This window comes from Rhinopithecus roxellana, chromosome 21 (genome assembly GCF_007565055.1).
Source record: "Rhinopithecus roxellana isolate Shanxi Qingling chromosome 21, ASM756505v1, whole genome shotgun sequence".
Lineage (NCBI taxonomy): Eukaryota > Metazoa > Chordata > Mammalia > Primates > Cercopithecidae > Rhinopithecus > Rhinopithecus roxellana.
Window position 1 is genome coordinate 25475488 of NC_044569.1, and position 13788 is coordinate 25489275.

At 33.9% G+C, this 13788-nt stretch overlaps 1 protein-coding gene across 2 annotated transcripts in view; it reads left to right on the forward strand.

Annotated features, from left to right (window-relative positions):
• The window catches only part of CDH7 (cadherin 7), a 138734-nt gene extending 133746 nt beyond the window's left edge, over positions 1 to 4988 (forward strand). Inside the window, exon 12 of one of the 2 annotated variants that reach the window (XM_010385602.2) lies at positions 298 to 4988. In XM_010385602.2, the coding sequence (XP_010383904.2) occupies positions 298 to 791 (494 nt within the window). In that variant the 3' untranslated portion in view covers positions 792 to 4988. The remainder of the gene's footprint in view (positions 1 to 297) is intronic. The other variant, XM_010385601.2, reaches the window with a different exon arrangement.
• The last annotated feature ends 8800 nt before the right edge of the window (positions 4989 to 13788 follow it).

The window sequence follows — 13788 nt, forward strand, 5'->3', positions numbered from 1 at the left end:
GAACTGGCCCTTCAATTTCTTCTATCAAATACATTGGAGGTTACGTTAAAGAGGAAGACATCAGTTCTGAACAGGTGTGAAAAAGGGTTCCTTGATGTATAAAAGTGTTCTATTTTAAAGCCATTTTAGCAATTTTAGCACATCTACCGCTGTGAATCCTCGTGGAAGTAGGTGGCCAATTCATTTCTCTTTAAAGGGAAGAAAACCTGTAACTCAGTGTCCTGGGCCTAATTTTACCATGACCTGGGGCAATGGGTGAGTTTACTGAAACTTTCTCTTCCTGTCTCATTGTTTCAGTGTTGATCCTCCTTATCGTCACTATGAGAAGACGGAAAAAAGAGCCCCTTATTTTTGACGAAGAAAGAGACATCAGAGAAAATATTGTGAGATACGATGACGAGGGCGGGGGAGAGGAGGACACGGAAGCCTTTGACATGGCTGCACTGAGAAACCTCAACGTCATCCGAGACACCAAGACCCGGAGGGATGTGACTCCAGAAATTCAGTTCCTGAGTCGACCAGCTTTTAAAAGCATCCCAGATAATGTCATCTTTAGGGAATTTATTTGGGAAAGATTAAAAGAAGCCGATGTTGATCCTAGTGCTCCTCCTTATGACTCCCTGCAAACATATGCTTTCGAAGGAAATGGCTCAGTTGCTGAGTCACTCAGCTCTTTAGATTCCATCAGCTCAAACTCTGATCAGAACTATGACTACCTAAGTGACTGGGGACCTCGCTTTAAACGACTCGCGGACATGTATGGGACTGGCCAAGAGAGTTTGTACTCATAGCCTTGGAACCTTAACTTGAAATGTACTGAAGAAAAAGTAACAGCAAAAAATAAAATAAAATGAAATAAAATAAACCACTACATACAGAAAACAAGAACTCCACTTGCTGGAGAAAGATGGTTGTAAATATTTCTCCATTTTTAATTGTTTAGGTTTCTGCCTTGGTGAGGCATATCTTCATTAGACTTATCTAAGGGACTGCACTGACCACAGACTCTGAGCGTTTGAAGGTTTTTTGATAAAAAGAAATGCTCAGTGGTTTGTGAATAGATAGCAACTCTCATCTACCTGCAAAGGCACCAAACCTCTATGAGAAAGTAGTGCCCTGTGTTGTCAGTGAATCAAAGATGCTCTGTACATACCTTCATGGTACTGTCATTGAGAGGAAGAGAACATGATGAGCTATTGAAAAACCCTGGAACTTCTTACATATCAAAACTTGGGACAAATTTAATTTACAGAGATGCTTATAGCTTACTATATTATTGAATCCAACAGAATTATGTTGCTCTTGACTAACAGAAATATTTTATTTAGCAATATGTAAATTCCCAGAAATTCCTTCCTAACTGAAAACTCTGCCACAAAAGCCAGTAAAATTTAGTTTAAGGCAATATAAACCATTGTCTATCCAATAAATTATAAAGTGTTCCAATAAGAAAAAGGTAAATAATTTTTGAAGTTTGTGATAGTTTTGAGATGCTTGTGTAGGTATGATAAAAAAAAAAAAAGTTGCTGTCTATTCATTGATTTTTATTCTCTCTTCTGATTCGTACAGGAGAATATCTTTTCTTCTTTATTTGACACATGGTGTTGTATTTATTTTGGAGCTCCAATCTCCACTAAATTCAGGTCCATCATACTGCCTCATAGTATTAAACTCATCAGAACATGCTGATTTTTCTCCAGCCCGAGCTACATGAAGGAAATGAAGCATGGAAATGGAATAGTAAAGCAATTGAGCCCTGTTGCAGTTCACATCTCAAGGAGGAGCACAGCTACAAGGACATATAAATTGTTCTTCTGAGCCATTAGAACGTCAAAACATTGGAATAAAATATTTGTATTTTAGAAAGACTTCAGAGCGAATTGAGATTTTCTTTGATGCAAGAATTATTTTTCAAGGTCATAAGTTCTACATGCTCCAAAGACTTTCAAGAACCCAACCTTTCTTGCTGCAAACATATTGAGTAAAATACTGATTTCTTAAAAATCTTAAACAATATAATGTTATAAAGACTAAAATCCATCTTTAAATTCTGATGCAAATATGTCCCTCAAGAATTAACCAAGCAATGTATGATTTCTATGTGGTTTAGATTTGCCAAAGGAAGGAAGGCAATTGCAAGTCATCATGTGTTTAAGTCTGAGATGAGCTGCTTAGAGTATGACTTTCATGACCAAAATGATATTTCTACCTATTATTTTTCCTAGGTTAATACTAGTCTAATGTGCATACATATTCAAGTAAGAATGGATTTATTTTTTCCTTCCTTTCTCTTTTGAAAATAATTCATTGTTGGGCTCCTAATACATTTACAGATAGTAAACACTGTGTAGAGAATCATGTTCTAAAAGTGCTTTTTGAAAGGCAGACAGTGAAATTAGAATATTAATATGTTGATTACACAACGAAGAACTACATAGGATTCTGTAAACTTGCAGCCCAACTTTAGAAATGAAGTATGTAAAAGTGACCTTCAGCTTCATAAAAATAGATAATCCAATAAATTTGATTACCTGCAAACAGTTCTTTAATTTGAATAAAGTTTTGTAAACATTGTTTTATAACTATATAGATATGCTTCTTGCTGTATTAATATGCATATATATTTTAAAAAATTATAACAGAATGAAATATACTGTTCATAACTTTTAATCACACATGCAAGATTTTTAAATTAAGAAAAAAAAAGCAGTGTATTTACCCAGTTTAATAAAATCAGAATGTGGTGCAGGAATTACATAGATGTTAATGTAAATCAGCAAGGTGCTGAGAATACAGTTTGTAATAATTCCGTTTTTGTCTGCAAGAAGATGAAATAGTTTAGTACATTTGGATTATGTTGTCAAAACTGCTGATTGTTGCACATATCACTAAACGGAGGTGTGGATGTATTTTAGAAAAGGAACACACATCATTCACCCTTCTTTTTCCGCTTTTAAAATGTGTGTTTTTTCTCATTAATTTTTTCAAATGTTTACCAGTGATAGATTGGAAAAAGAAAGGTTCACATTTAAATAATAATTTAAAATTATTGCATATACCCAATTGCTATTTATGTGCAGATGATTATATCAATGCGGTATTAAATTTGATTCAGTGTTTAATTTAAAAAAATTTTTTGAGATGGCTGGAAGAATGTTCCTAATATAGGTAGTATTTACATGAAGTCGTCTAAGCTTAATTGTAAGAGTAGTAAATGTTCTGCTGTTGCTTATTTTAGTTTTCTTTTTTCTTCTGAAAACTAATGCTATATATGATGACTGACAATACTTGAGATATATGCTTTGTTTTAAAAACAGAGATTGAAGAGTTGATTGACAAAATTAATATTAAATCTATTTGGAAAATTCTCCAAAAATCATTTAAATAAATATATATTATCAAGTTGCTTAAATTCAGTGCTATACTGAAACCAACTAGAATGAGCTCACAAGAACTAATTATGCATATCTCTGCCCAACTCCAGGTACAGTGATATCATTTTGGTATGTTGATGTCAGCCTTGGTGGGATTATTTAGACCACAACAGTAATTAGCAAACACTACCCTTTTCTCTGGAGAACAAGTTGTTAAACATTTACCAGCAACTCTACTGCTTAAATTATTTTATAAAAGGACATGTGATAATTGTAAATATGTTATGAATTTATATGATTTAAAATAATGACATGAAAGGAATTTATGCTATATTTTACTACTAAATACCAATGCATATGGTAGTGATTTCCTGACGTGAAATCCTTGGAGCTACTTGTAGACAAGGAGAGGATTCACTTCTTTATGGAAAACAATGGCTAATTTTTAAGTAGAGACAATAGTTCAGGAAGTCAATATATTTAAATATCTTCCACTTGTCCATATAGGAGCATCAATAGAAACTCAGGGTGTGCCAAATTATGCCCATTTTGAACAGTTTAATTTATTGAAAAATCAGATGCATTTTACTTGTTACTGTCTATGTCAAGGAGATACACCCAAGCCCTTAATCTGAATTGTCACCATTGCATTATTTAAAATCAACATAAAAATATAAAAATCAAAACTTAAGAAAATGGATTTCTGGAGATCAAACCTAAATTATCAATCTCAATTCACAAATTAGTCTCTCAAAGAAATATTCCTAGATCAGTCAGCTAAAGGAACAAAATCAAGAAAAAATTAGGTAGTAATTTACAGGCAATAAGTAGATTTTTCTACAAGCAATCACCAGATCAGGGATCTGGTAAATATCTTTATTTGCTTATGACTACAGTTGAGATTAGTTGTCTACAAGATACATGCAGGAGGTAGTAGTGGTTAAGTGATGGTAGCTGCCTTTTCACTCTGCCCTCTGAGGATGTTTTAAATTATTTTATCTTCATGCACAATTACATTTACTACAATGGATGATAAACAGACATAGGCAATTATTTTCATGTCAACGGCATAGTTACACAATGTAGGAATGATATTTGTGATATGACCCACATGCCCAAGAAATGCAAATGCAAATAGTGTTAGCATTTATATTGAAATATAAAATCTAAAGGAGCTTAAAATAAACTAAGCTAAACACCCTGCAAGAAGCTAAATGATTTAGTTTAAACATGTTAAAGTTTTAAAGCACTAGCTGTAAATATTAATCTTCAGATTTTCAATTTAACATATATTCACTTACAAACTGTTCTAATAATAACCCTAATTATTTTCCAAGTCACCATTTAAAGTTTTATTTACAGTTGACCTAATCAAATTAAAGTTGATGAAAGCTTCAACTTATTTTTTAACTCTTTCTGGTCAACGATGCCTGGAGGCAGGTGAAATATATATGGCAACTAATAGATAAACCAATTTATTTTATGTTAGTGTATGTTTATTTTTTAATTATGAATAATGTATATTGTGTGTATATGTGATGGTGTATGAAAGTTGGCAATGAAAGCTAATACAATCATGTTAGTTGGCTGGATATAATAAAGAACAAGAAAGGAATAATAGCATTTGCATTTTAAATATAATTGAAATGATTTCAGAAGAGTGGGATAAGACCTTAAGAAACATGGGAGATGTTTAAGGCTGTGATTTGGCGGATGCTGTAACGTATGATTCTGTGGGTAAAACTTTTCAAGCAAATCAAGGCAGGCAGTGTGTGTGTTGCATTCTGACACTTTTTCATTATTATGCTAACTTCTACTGGCTCAGAATTTAACTGAAAAGGATGTGTCCCTGTGTGTGTGTTTTTATGTGTGTGATTGGGAACCTTGAGAGATGTATCTGAAGCAATGTAAAAATAAGAGTCTCATAATGCCTGGTAAATGCTGGCATATTGTTGTCACTTGCCAAGTGACTGTTAGGCAATAAGACTAGAAAATATGGTACTGAATGAAAGGAGAAATATCTTATTTGCTGTAACCATCTAATTTATATTAGGATAAGGATTTCAGTAGCTAAGGAAAGAACATTTAGCTGAATTATTTGAGAAATTGTCACATATTATTGTGTAGATTTAATCTCCTTGTTAACACAGAATATACAGTGTGAATTATTTGTTATGAAATGTTACTGGGCTTTGGTGTCGGTGTGGTATACCAGAAATTACCTCTGGTCTGTGGTTATAAAATCTAGGTCAGAAGCTCAGTTTCACCACATTTTTGCTGTGCCCTAGATGCCATTCTAATTCTCTGAACTTTTATAGCTTCATGATTAAAATTGAGTTAACTACTATCCTGTTTCAGAGGCTTGTGAATGATTAAGTGAAAGACTGTGTAAACTGTAAAACACTATAAAAATATAGAGCTTTATTATGGGAAATAATGGGAATTATGTAAAAAGGCCGATTATTATTATATGGTAAACAGAGAAATTCTGTTTGGAGATATATACATTAAGGAAAAATACATGCAATTTGGTATCCTACATTGGGAAATAATATTCAAATAGAAAATTGTCATAATTAATTGAAGCCATTCAAATACAGTCATAAGATCTTAAAAGAGTGAAGTTTAACTCAACCTAATTCAACCATTCATATGAATTGATATCCATATGTGAATGGGATTGTAAATAAAGAACAAATCTTTCCTACTTATGATGATGACTGAGTAGAAGACAAAGGCCTGCCTTTAGATGATCCCAACCTCATTGCTGAACACAAAACACCAGAATAGAGAAAATAAAAAGACAATAATGAGTATAAGTTAAGTGGTCTTCCAGGCATCCAGAGTAGATAAAGAAAATGAAGTTCTAGAGAATACAATACTTTTTAAAGTCACAGTGACATATGTATAATTAATAATTTATACACTTGAAAAAATTAGAATGCAATGATATTGGCTTAACGTGAAAACCATTCTGAATGCAATGTACTCTTGATGACTCAAACTCACTTCTTATATCTTACGATAGCTCATCTTAATCTCATGAATGAAGAAACTCTAGGAAACTAAAAAATAATATACAATAGATATTACTTTTTGTAAGTGATGCCAAGATGAATGTTAATAAACTCTCTTCTCAACTTTAGCTCTTAGTTATCTGGTTATTTTATGCTCATGTGAACAGACACTAGAAACAAATATATTAATAACTATGTAACTAATGAGAATGTTGAGAAGTACAGCATACTTTCATTCAAAAACTTAAACTTGCATTTTCATTTTATTAATGAATATAATTATGGTAATAGTTTATATTTTTATAAGCTGGAAAAAATTATATGATTCAGTAGCCTACAGCTTCATGTTCTATTTTTGTGAGTATAAACACTATGTTTTTGTATATCAAGATCTGGAATATGTTGTATATTGTATATGACCAATACTTTAAGAACAATCAAGTTTTAAAACATTAGATAACTATATACCAATTTCATTTTACATGCAGTAATTTTAAATGTCCAAAAATAAAAGGAAAAGGAAAAACAACTCACTACACAACTTATATATTATATATATTATGTATTTGTCTTTGGATTATGTGTGCATATGTGTGTGTGTATATATAGAGAGAGCATGCACACACATACATACACATATGCAGGAACACACACAATTTGAGGCTAACTGTTGAAGTAAATGACTTTTAAATTAGATCCAACCTCTACAGTTAAATTATATGAGCATACTGAGAAAAAAATGCCCATTTGTAAAACTTCTCTTTAGTAGAGATTTCAGAATTTTTTTTCTGAAATTTAGAGGAATGAACAATTCACATTAGTAAAACACACAGCATTACTTTCAATGAAACTGTGACTTTTATGTTTATGAGATTCCATTATAATTACATTAAAAAGAACTAAAACCACTTTTTAAATGTTTTTGCTTATGTAAGAGTCACTTGTATAATAAAACAGTCTTAAAAATGTTAATTCAATTGACTGCAGAATTGATCCTGAAAATCCAGTTCACTTAACCTTGGAAATGAGACATGAAGCATAAAACTTGAGGTCAGGATGTATGTCAGAACAAAATAGATTATTTTCTTTCAGCTTAAGTGCTATCTTTCTGGCAAATAGGCTTCTACAATATTCAGTATTGGAGATGTTTAAAACAAATATAAGAAATAGGGTACTGTCTCAGAACTAACAAGTGAAGAGATATATACAAAGTGTACTCTGAACTGAAATAAATGTAGGAAGACAAGCCGTGAGAATGTGAGAGATCAGTGTATTGTTGTATTTTCTTGTGTGTTTTGCTATATTTTAAAAAAATAAGAAAAAATTGTCACAGAGTAAGATACATGGAAGAAAATAATTTCCTCAATTCTTGGTACCTCACTACAATGAAGACTTCTATTGTCATCATTCTCAGCTCTGATGGTGGTGTCAACCTGGTTTCCAACATATACCTCCTGACAACTCGGTACAGAAAATGAGTATCGTTGTAATTAAAGTTTAACATTTTCTTCTAAGTGACTGATTTTTTAATATAAAATTATCATAATAAAGTTTTTCCATAGATATGTAATTTTAAGTTCCATAACATTCTAACATATACATTATTTCAATTTTCATATAAGTCTGTGAATCACTCAAGTTAGGCATTGTTAGGTTTTTTAAGGAAAAACTTTGATGACCAGAATAACTGTAACTTATGAAAAAAAAAAAAAAAACACCACATAAAGTAAATGCTGGAAATGAAAGAAGAAGAAGAAGAAGAAAAAAAAAAAAAACTTTGGGACATTTTGCCCTTTATCTTTTCTATTATCTTAGACTGTCAATAAATGATGGTTTGGTTTAGGAGGATAAGAAGATAGCTGAAACTCTAATAATTTGACTTTCCAATCTTAATTAGGCTTCAGTTCCCTCACTAGGATTATGAAACTTCCTTGTGATTCTTTTTTTTAAAAAAATAATTTAATCAGGATGTGACATTAAATTATGTTTCCATGTAATGAGAAAATAGAAATATTTATATTGTCATGATGATGGCACTTCACCAGTATGTCTCAATCTATTCTCAATTGTTGTGGGAAGTCAGGGACCCCGAATGGAGGGACTGGCTGAAGCCACGGCAGAAGAACATAAATTGTGACGATTTCATGGACATTTGTTAGTTCCCCAAATTAACACTTTTATAATTTATTACACCTGTCTTTACTGCAATCTCTGAACTTAAATTGTGAAGATTTCATGGACATTTATCACTTCTCCAATCAATACTCTTTTAATTTCCTATGCTTGTCTTTACTTTAATCTCTTAATCCCGTCATCTCTGTGAGATGAGGATGTATGTCACCTCAGGATCCTGTGATGATTAACTGCACAAATGGTTTGTAAAACATGTGTGTTTGAACAATATGAAATCTGGGCACCCTGAAAAAGAACAGGATAACAGCGATATTCAGGGAACAAGGGAGATAACCATAAGTTCTGACTACCTGCGGGGCCAGGTAGAACAGAGTCATGTTTTCTTTATTGCAGAAAAAGAGTAGGAGAAATATCGCTGAGTTCTTTTCCTAGTAAAATAGAAACTTGCTGGTTTTGCAGCTCAGGTGGGCATGATGGAACCTGCCAACATGTGATGTCACCCCCAGAGACCCAGCTGTAAAATTTCTCTCTTTTGTACTCTTTCTCTGTATTTCTCAGACCAGCTGACACTTAGGGAAAATAGAAAAGAACCTATGTTGAAATATTGAGGGCTGGTTCCCCTGATATTCTATTATGTCTTTGAGGTGGGACATTGTTTTAAGAATGGATGATAGCACAAAAACATGGCAGAGCAGATTTTCTGAGGGTTACCCACTTTGCAGATTCATAAACTTGTTATTGAATAGTTGGCTCACGGGGTAGAAGAAAAATCCCAACAAGCCCTCCACCTTTTCCAAAAAGAAAAAAGAAAAAGAAAGAAAAAGCTAAATCTTATGAAGCTAAACTGTCAACCAACAGATCTACTGAAGTTGCCATGGGGGCAGCTCCAACCCAGCACTGGGCTTGTGGAAGGCAGCAAGGTACCTGCATCAAGCCAAGATCCATAAAGGTGCTAGTGTCATTTGAGGACAGTTTCACCCCTATCTCCCATAGATTATTTTAGACCAAATATGAATTAGTAGTCAAAAATGACCAAACACAGATGATAACCCACCATGAGGGAGATGGTTCATAGAAATCTCCAAGAACTTCATATATGGTAATTATCAGAAATATGACAAGAAAAAACTTTGTGTAAAATATAGAATAAAACACAAGCAATAATGAAAAGATGATCTATGATGGTGTATACTTGCAAAATAACCAAATAGTGTATTTAAGATTTAAATATATCTTTGAAGCTAGAAGTACTATGAAGAGTGTATATACTATATTAGACATATATACTATATTAGACACTGTGCAAGAAGGAACTTGTGAAGCTGAAAAATAGAATGCAAGAAATTAGTCTGCCACATAGAGAAAAAAAGATAATCTGAAAGAATATAAGGGACAAGGATAAAATACAGAGTTTAACATGCTTATAACCAGTGTGATCTTTGTTCATCAGAATTCTAGAATGTTCCTTTGCCTTGTGTGATACCTCCACTGCCCCCACTTTTTTTTTTTTTTTTTTTTTTTTTTTTAGACAAGGTCTCATTATGTTTCCCAGACTGGCTTTTAACTCCTGGCCTCAAGTCATCCTCCTGCCTCTGCCTCACTAAATGCTGGAATTACAGGTGTGAGTCACCATACCAGGTGTCTCCTGTTTTTTTAATGGTAGCTTAACTTCACCTGAAGCCTCCTATGCCACTATCTTTATAGGAAGCTTTACCGACTTCGTACGACTTGGTTTAATTTATTCAGCTTAATGGTCCATTTAACCAATATTGTTATAAATTTATGAAGCTTCAATTCTAGCAAAAATAAATTATGTACATTCATCAGAATGTGTGGCACACCTATGAAAAGTGATCAGGATGCCCAAGCAATTTTAATTAAAATCAGATAATTAAATATGGACTCTGTGTTTTAATTTATCTTTTCTCTCTACGGTGTTTTGGATTACTTTCTCTGGGGTTAGTGAAGATCAAAATAAAGCCCTATTTTTTCCTCTAATAAAAGGGGGATTTATTTGGGTTGTACAGAAAAGATACAATATAATCATGATTTAAGTGGCATAAATCAAGATTTTGTGTTTTTTCTTCTCTTTTAAATACTCTCTTCCTACTTCTTTAGTCCACCAAAATCCTTTTAACAATATATTCAATAGCCAGAAAATCAAATGAGTTGAGGACTGGGTCAATTCTTCAGCTCTCAATTGATTTACCAGTGAGTAATTCTGATCTTTATCACTTCTAGGTGGTCTTCAATATCTTGATTTAAAGTTTCATAAAGATAACTAAGCTGTGCTTTTGCCATTTCACAGTTTGGTAGTAAAGGGGATTCTCTTAGTACTAGTTCAAGGCAAAGATTGCTGTCTTCTTCTTTTTTTTTTTTTTTTTTTTTTTTTTTTTTTTTTGCATCAATGGTGGGTCAGGAATGAGCATATGTCACTACTTGTTTTCCTAAGATGTTAACAATGCCAGGGTTGTATGACAGGCATAGATCCTTTGTACTTAAAACCATCCAGTTCCCTCATCAAAAAGAATAGTAAATGAATAAAATTTAGTCTCCTAGTTCATGGTGGGTTAAGTAGAATGTGCATATGACTATAAGCATGCAGAAGAGACCAAAGTCTCACTTATATTAAAAAACTTAAAAAGGTTCATATTTCACTTTCCTTAATCTAAGCATGTAATATCTAGCTTCCAAAATGAAAATAATTAGTTGAATTATATGTACCAATTATTTAGAAAGGATATTTTTAAATTTTAAATATGCATTATGCATTATTTTTATTATGTATAATTATATCAGGAGAGGTTTAATCACATAAATGCTCCTGAACTGAAATTTAAAAAACTTATTTATATGAAGTATATTTCACCATTATTGCACAAGTGTTTTCTGAGGACATGTATTATTACCAGCATTTAACCCACGAGGAAAGTGAAACTCCAAGAGGTTCGATGAATTGACCAACATTCCACAAGCATTGAGTGATAGGGCAGGACCTGACCCAGTTTACTTCCATTCTGCCTTAACACTGCTATGAACATTCGTAATTTGAAGTTTCATATGATGATACTGTAATTTCACCTGTTCAATGTATGTATTGGCCGGGCGCGGTGGCTCAAGCCTATAATCCCAGCACTTTGGGAGGCCGAGACGGGCGGATCACGAGGTCAGGAGATCGAGACCATCCTGGCTAACACGGTGAAACCCCGTCTCTACTAAAAATACAAAAACTAGCCGGGCGAGGTGGCGGGTGCCTGTAGTCCCAGCTACTCGGGAGGCTGAGGCAGGAGAATGGTGTAAACCCGGGAGGCGGAGCTTGCAGTGAGCTGAGATCGGGCCACTGCACTCCAGTCCGGGCGACAGAGCGAGACTCCGCCTCAAAAAATAAATAAATAAATAAATAAATAAATAAATAAATAAATAAATAAATGTATGTGTTAACATCACATAGGTAGGTAAGTATAAGTAACTGAAGTTTATTGTTTTTCCTCCAGCTGCTCAGAGGGGAAAGGTCCCTAAAAAGATAACCCTTTAAGCTCTATGTTTCGGTGAGAAAATGTGTGAAGTGGGCTTATGGTCAAATTTATGTAGGCAAGTCTTTAAGTTTTAAATATCAGTTCACCTTCATAGCACCACATTGGTGTATATACAAGTCAAACAGGAATGCAAAAGAATTCCCAATAAACAATTTGGGCAACTGTAAAGATTAGAAGTGAATTAGTGAAACAATGGATGAGGGCTAGAAGTAGAAGGTATGATGGAAACAAAAATCCTCAGTATTAACCACACTGAGAAACAAATGCACCTACCAGAAACAGGAAAGGGACAGTTTTGTTATGATAACCGCTATAACATGTTATGTTTGCAGTTGAAATCATCTTCAAGGCTATTAATATATAAACAATTAGAAAAAGGTGTCTGCATTCTTAAACCCATTCAAACTGTTGGCTAAAGTTTCAAACAATGTTGCTTGAAAGTACAGTAATTTAGAGCAGAATAGAGGTTGATTAAAAAAGACCAAAAAATTGTAAAACAAGAGAGTAGGATATTTATAGAAAAATATTATTCAAATTAGTTGTAATTCATGTCAAAATCCTTCCTCATCTTCAATTCAGCTTCTACAAATCTTATCATTCATTCATTAATTTAGAAGTAAGCATCTGTATGGGATGGGGACTGGCTATACAACAATGAGTTAAAGAGATAATATTACTAGAGCTACTAGACAGTTTTCTCTGAATGTGATTCCTGGATTACCTAAGTGATAGTAATTCCTGTTACATAACAGAATTCTTGTTTAGTGTGTTTCTGCAGACTTCATATTGCACATGGAATTAGAATTTTTAGGAGTGAAAAACTTAGCATTTCAGGGCATTCTCTCCTCCTGATCAGTAACAACTACCATATAAATGTCCCAGTCAGGCTCAGTGGCTCATGCCTGTAATCCCAGCACTTTGAGAGGCCAAGGCAAGCAGATCACGAGGTCAAGAGATCAAGCCCATCCTGGCCAACAAGGTGAAACCCCATCTCTACTAAAAAAAAAAAAAAAAAAATAGCTAGGCATGGTGGCACGCGCCTGTAGTACCAGCTACTCGGGAGGCTGAGGCAGGAGAATTGCTTGAACCCAGAATGTGGAGGTTGCAGAGAGCCGAGATCGCGCCACTGCCCTCCAGCCTGGGTGACAGAGCAAGACTCTGTCTCAAAAAGAAAGAAAGAGAAAGAGAGAGAGAGAGAGAGAAGGAAGGAAGAAAGGAAGGAGGGAAGGAGGGAAGGAGGGAAGGAGGGAAGGAGGGAAGGAGGGAAGGAGGGAAGGAGGGAAGGAGGGAAGGAGGGAAGGAAGGAAGGAAGGAAGGAAGGAAGGAAGGAAGGAAGGAAGGAAGGAAGGAAGGAAGGAAGGAAGGGAAAGAAAGAAAGAAAAGAAAGAAAGAAAAAGAAAATGTAGCAACAAGTGCCTCTGTCAGGTTCTCCACCATGCGGATCAGCAAATAAAATTCATTGTATGTTCATTCTAATATTATACAGGGAACCAATTGTTCTCCATATTGAGTAAGGAAAGTTTTATAATCATCATTGACTTGAAGCACTTCAAATAGTCTTTTGCAATTTGACCATCAGAATAAGTGCTAATAGTGAGTGATACAGGAGAGGCAGATAGTGAGGACAAAGGGGTCCTCGGCAAGGCTTTCTTTTTAATGAAAAGCAGCCCCCAAATCATTTCCTTTCTAACAAAGAGCAGCCTAAAAAAAATCAAGCTGCGGACATAG